Consider the following 6,000-nt stretch of genomic DNA (forward strand, 5'->3'; position numbering starts at 1 on the left):
TCATTGCTCAGGTACTGTATTATATCCATATGTATAGATCAAATCTACCCTATCATTGCTCAGGTAATGTATTATATCCATATGTATAGATCAAATCTACCCTATCATTGCTCAGGTAATGTATTATATCCATATGTATAGATCAAATCTACCCTATCTTTGCTCAGGTACTGTATTATATCCATATGTATAGATCAAATCTACCCTATCATTGCTCAGGTAATGTATTATATCCATATGTATAGATCAAATCTACCCTATCATTGCTCAGGTAATGTATTATATCCATATGTATAGATCAAATCTACCCTATCTTTGCTCAGGTACTGTATTATATCCATATGTATAGATCAAATCTACCCTATCATTGCTCAGGTAATGTATTATATCCATATGTATAGATCAAATCTACCCTATCATTGCTCAGGTAATGTATTATATCCATATGTATAGATCAAATCTACCCTTTCATTGCTCAGGTAATGTATTATATCCATATGTATATATCAAATCTACCCTATCATTGCTCAGGTAATGTATTATTCAGATTAGTAATCATGAAAGATGTAGGAATCATGGAAAAATGAACTTTTGTTTTAATGTTTCATATCATGAAAAAGTATTTTTCCCCAAATGTAAATAAATAAGAGATTAAAAAGAAAGTTAAAATATGTAAATCTACAGTAACAAACTATTCGAAGCCATAACACCATGAAGTTTGTGATGTGGTTCTGAAGGATTTGAGAAAATAAATGGGGATATTGAAGACATATGCTTGCTACATATATTTTCAATCAACTTTTTCCATAGTAGATCCATGTTTCTAAAATATTGCCCACCAGATTTGTATTTTTAAGTGTATTTCATCATGCCTGTAGTAATTGATATGATGCAACTTTGATAGGACAAATTTAAGCATATTTTGTGATTTGAAACAAAACATGACAATATTTAGTACAAGATGAGTTTTTATGTTACAGAGACCATCACCAGATATGAAACTAGTCCTGTACAATCTACTTCATGAACTTCTGGTTCATAACTGGAGATATTTCTTTAAAAGTAACGTACTAATGAAGATGAACAACGAACCTGAACAAGTCGAGAATGTTCAACAGTTCACATCAGTTTTACAGGTAACTAATCTTATTGTGTAGTTCAAAATAGGGTTACTTCAGAAAAATATTCAGCAAGTTCCACATTATAAAAGTTGACAAAACATGAGAGTGAACACTCAGCTGTTCATGATTCTTAACGAAATTGCATGTTCTTCTTACAACAGCTATGTCAAAGACCACATGTTCAAAATCCAAACATCAATAAACAATATTTGAAGAAAACAGTAAAGCTTAGGCCAAAAGTTTATAAACATCAACATAACTGAAAAGGAATACAAGATTTTTCTGTGGACATAGATTTGTGTGTGCAAAGGAGTAGGTTCAATAAGGCCCTTAAATGGCCCCCTTATTTAGCTTAAATTTAAAATGAGGATTTATTGACCAATATCACAATGGATCATTGTTAATGCTTTGACTAGATAAGAAATAAGCCTTTTTGTTGAAAATTTACATTCCTGCATTTTGTTCATGCATCACAAATAGTACTCATTAATGGGTAAATTTTCATTGGTTATTGGACAAGAAACAACGTCGACAAAAAAGATCTTTGAACATAATGTTCATAATAACATTTTCATGTCCAGTTTGAATATTTAATTTTTATTTTGTAACATTGAACTTTAAAATCGGGGCCAAATATGGCCCTTACCGACTTACTCCTTTCCCAGTAAAACAGAATTTTGATACAGGCAACTATTCCTTTGTTTAGAAAAGATTCTGCAAGGCATTTGATTTAAAAGTATAAAAATTATTCAAGTCAAAAGCTTAGAGTGCTAATTTTATTGGGACATTTTATTTACAGTACTGATGTAAGATTTTAGTCATAGAGCACATCTTAAGAAGTCAATTATTAATGTTATGTCATATAAGTTATATGGCCTGTCTTTTCTGCAGACAAATATTTATTGTTTTCTTATTTCAGTCATATGGCCAATCTTTTCTGCAGCCAGATATTGATGTCTTCAGACAGAATTTAGAATCATTAGAAAATCTCAACTTCAAATGGAAACTCTACAGCAAGGTAATACATTGAAATATATAAACACTAAGCTTTGTGTAATTTACATTAAGGGCTATTGCAGAGTGGTAATGATGATGTAAAGAATCTTCCTATTTGTATTTAGTGTTTTTATTAAGGAATTACCTCTTCTTAATATGGATTAGACATGTATTTCCCTTTGACTTCCTTCATTCTGCTGATTTTAGGTGATATTTACTTGGTATTTTATGTATAATGCATAATGCTAGATCTGTTTAAAAATGAATAGGGACTTTTATAAAAGTAAAAATGCATTGAATGTGTATAAAGTAACCTTTTCCAAGCTTACATATTTGTACCACTTGATTTACTGAAAATGTATTATTTATTAAAATTCCACTAAGATAATAGTTATTTTAAAGAGTGTACTCCTTTAGTAAGGTTGTTCAAAAAATTTTACCAATAGGAAAGTAATAGTAACGCTTGTTAACTTCATGACCACAATATATTTACAGCTCTTACTTACTCTAATTAATTTTATTTTAAATTCCAATTATATATATATATATATATATATATCCAAATTTACACCAAAGACATATTTTTATTCTTGTTTTTTATATAAATACCTCGACTGATATAAGAAGGATTTTTTCGTGATTTTTGTCGAGCCTGCAACTTTTGTTGCAGAAAGCTCGACATAGGGATAGTGATCCCGCGGCGGCGGCTACGGCGGCGGCGTTAGCTCACTTCTTAAAAGCTTTATATTTTAGAAGGTGGAAGACTTGGATGCTTCATACTTTGTATATAGATGCTTCATGTTACGAAGTTTCCGTCAGTCACATGTCCAATGTCCTTGACCTCATTTTCATGGTTCAGTGACCACTTGAAAAAAAGTTCAATTTTTTTGTAATGTTGAATTCTCTCTTATTATAAGTAATAGGATAACTATATTTGATATGTGCGTACCTTGCAAGGTCCTTGTGTCTGTCAGACAGTTTTCACTTGACCTCGACCTCATTTCATGGATCAGTGAACAAGGTTAAGTTTTGGTGGTCAAGTCCATATCTCAGATACTATAAGCAATAGGACTAGTATATTCGGTGTATGGAAGGACTGTAAGGTGTGTATGTCCAACTGGCAGGTGTCATCTGACCTTGACCTCATTTTCATGGTTCAGTGGTTATAGTTAAATTTTTGTGTTTTGGTCTGTTTTTCTCATACTATATGCAATAGGTCTACTATATTTGTTGTATGGAATGATTGTAAGGTGTACATGTCTAGCGGGCAGATGTCATGTTACCTTGACCTCATTTTTATGGTTCAGTGGTCAAAGTTACGTTTTTGAGTTTTGGTCTTTTTATATAATACTATATGCCATAGGTCAACTATATTTGGTTTATGGAAATATTTTATGATCTTTATGTCAGTCACGCAGGTTTTATTTGACCGTGACCTCATTTTCACGGTTCATTGCACAGTGTTAAGTTTTTGTGTTTTGGTCTATTTTTCTTTAACTATAAGTAATGAGTCAACTATATATGTTGTATAGAAGCATTGTTAGCTGTACATGTCTGCCTGGCATGGTTCTCTGACCTTGACCTCATTTTCAAGGTTCATTGGTCTTTGTTTAGTTATCTAGGTTAATGTTAAGTTTATGTGACAGTTGTAGTAAAGCTTAGCTTTATACTTAGGACTATCAACATAATATCAATGATTAGTATAGAAGGCGAGACATTTCAGCGTGTGCACTCTTGATTGTTTATCTGTATTGTTTAAATGTTAATTTTCTTTTTCAGACAATCTTTGCACAAGGAATGTTGACACAGTTTCTCAATGTATTATTACAAGTTCTTGTACATAGATCACATGACCTTCTTCAAGAGGAGATAACTGTGACTATTCACAATATGGCATGTGTAGATTTTGAAAGATTTTATAATGACTTCCTACATCAGTTCCTATCAGATTGTGAAGGGCTTTCTCCTGATCAGAAAAGTGTTTTACAACAAAATTTCAAAACAGAAAAGGTATGTTTGAATTTTTAAATAATTTCTACCCCACACTACAAAGTAGGGTGTATATATATATGTCAGTCTGTCAGAAATCTGTGTTTCCAGATAATAAATCAAATACTAAATATACAATGACAAATTTACTTAATATGTAACATGTAATGAGACAATTTATGTATAAAGCAGGTTTTGTAAATTCAGAAATCATTTATAGATACCAACCATTATGATTTTTCCGTAATTTTTCCAATTTTGCGATAAAAACTACGCTATTACAGTCAAAGTTGAATTGTTACCGATTCCCAATCATCGCCGTTCAATTTTGTAAACCACAGATTTTTATCATTACTTTTCCGTCTTGGTCCGGTATTTAGAAAACGCCAATGTAATGCTTCCGGTTTCTCGGGAGTTATCGACCTATTGTTGGGTAACTAACTGACTTCCGAAGAGGGAAACTTGCAATTTTTGAAGTAGCTTTTCCCCAATCACTACTTCTCCTTGACAAAACCAAAATGTACGAACAATCAATGAATGGAATACATACTACATGTTTAACAAAACATGTTACTGTACATCACTTTGCAACCACTCGTCAGTTATTTTTATTGGTAAATGCACGTTTTTGAATGATTACTGAAAACTTTTCAAAAATACGGAAAATTTGATAGTTTGTTACTGATTGTGTCAAAAGGGGGTTGGCATCTATGAATCACTGCGAAAATTGCAACAGGGTTATAATTGCAATAAGTTAAACCGGCATTTTTATTTTTTTTTAGATAAATTAAACTGGATTTTTTTCAAAATCCCTATAATTAAAATTGCATTTTGGTCTAAAGTTATTAAATCGCAATAATAAATGCAGGCAATAACTTCTGAGTTTACAGTAATTTGGTTGCATTTACAATAAATCTATGTTCATGATATCACTGATTGGTTGTTTCTTGTGCTTGCAGGACTTGCCATCATTCAGTCAAAGTATACAGAGATTGGTTAATGATCTGAGATATTACAGACAAGTGAACAGTAGTCTACCAGAAGGATCTGTTAAATTCTGAAAATATGCAATGTAATCAGTAATGATTACCATAAAGTATGCTGTCATTGATGATTGATGGTATTATAACCAGTTTGAACATCAGGGACATATTCAGAACATTGTAAGCAGTTTGAGTTTAGACAAACCATATAAAAAACTGAGTGCCATCAGATTTATTTTTTAAACAACAGGTTTGCTGTAGCTCTTGTCATAGACTGGTGAACATAAATTTCACATTTTATTCATTCTACCTTTTCTAAGATTGATTGGGATCAAAAGATACGAAATATTTAAACAGATGGGTCAGCACAACATCTTTATGGAATATATCATTATTTCTCATGTTTTGTCTGACTTTTTTATATTGAATATTTGCTAAAACCAAAATGGATTTTATACTATAGGAGGGAAAGAATAAACTAATCATTGCACCTGCTGTGCCAAACATTTACATTTATGAGTACTTTTTTTTCTAATAGTACTGAATCCTTATTACAGCTATATTTATTTGTATATTGCAAAGCTTTGTTGACGTTTTTATTAGTGTATCCTCTAGAAGCCTCGTAACATGAACGAGAAAAGTTTGTTGATATCATGTGCTTGTATTACTGTGATAAATATAGCTATAAATAAACTATATAATTTTACCTTCACCTTTTTGTTAACACAAAAATTCATGGCTTCAAATGGGATATGGGATGGATCCACATGAGATAACATTCTTGGCTTGAAAATGGAGATGAATGCAACATGAGATGTCATTCTTCAAATATTCTGGGTGATAACATACCATGAGAAAAAAGGACATTAGCGGAAAGTTTTTTTTATTATGTACAGTATTAAAACCATTAA

The 6,000-nt window shown here is 31.4% G+C and overlaps 1 protein-coding gene across 1 annotated transcript in view; it reads left to right on the forward strand.

Moving 5' to 3' along the window:
- Positions 1-5,795, forward strand: part of LOC139487747 (exportin-6-like) — a 37,576-nt gene extending 31,781 nt beyond the window's left edge. The window contains exons 21-24 of the mRNA XM_071272789.1: positions 981-1,136; positions 2,041-2,139; positions 3,897-4,127; positions 5,066-5,795. Of these exons, the coding sequence (XP_071128890.1) occupies positions 981-1,136; positions 2,041-2,139; positions 3,897-4,127; positions 5,066-5,167 (588 nt within the window). The 3' untranslated portion in view covers positions 5,168-5,795. The remainder of the gene's footprint in view (positions 1-980; positions 1,137-2,040; positions 2,140-3,896; positions 4,128-5,065) is intronic.
- Positions 5,796-6,000: the final 205 nt, after the last annotated feature.

This window comes from Mytilus edulis, chromosome 9 (assembly GCF_963676685.1).
Source record: "Mytilus edulis chromosome 9, xbMytEdul2.2, whole genome shotgun sequence".
NCBI lineage: Eukaryota > Metazoa > Mollusca > Bivalvia > Mytilida > Mytilidae > Mytilus > Mytilus edulis.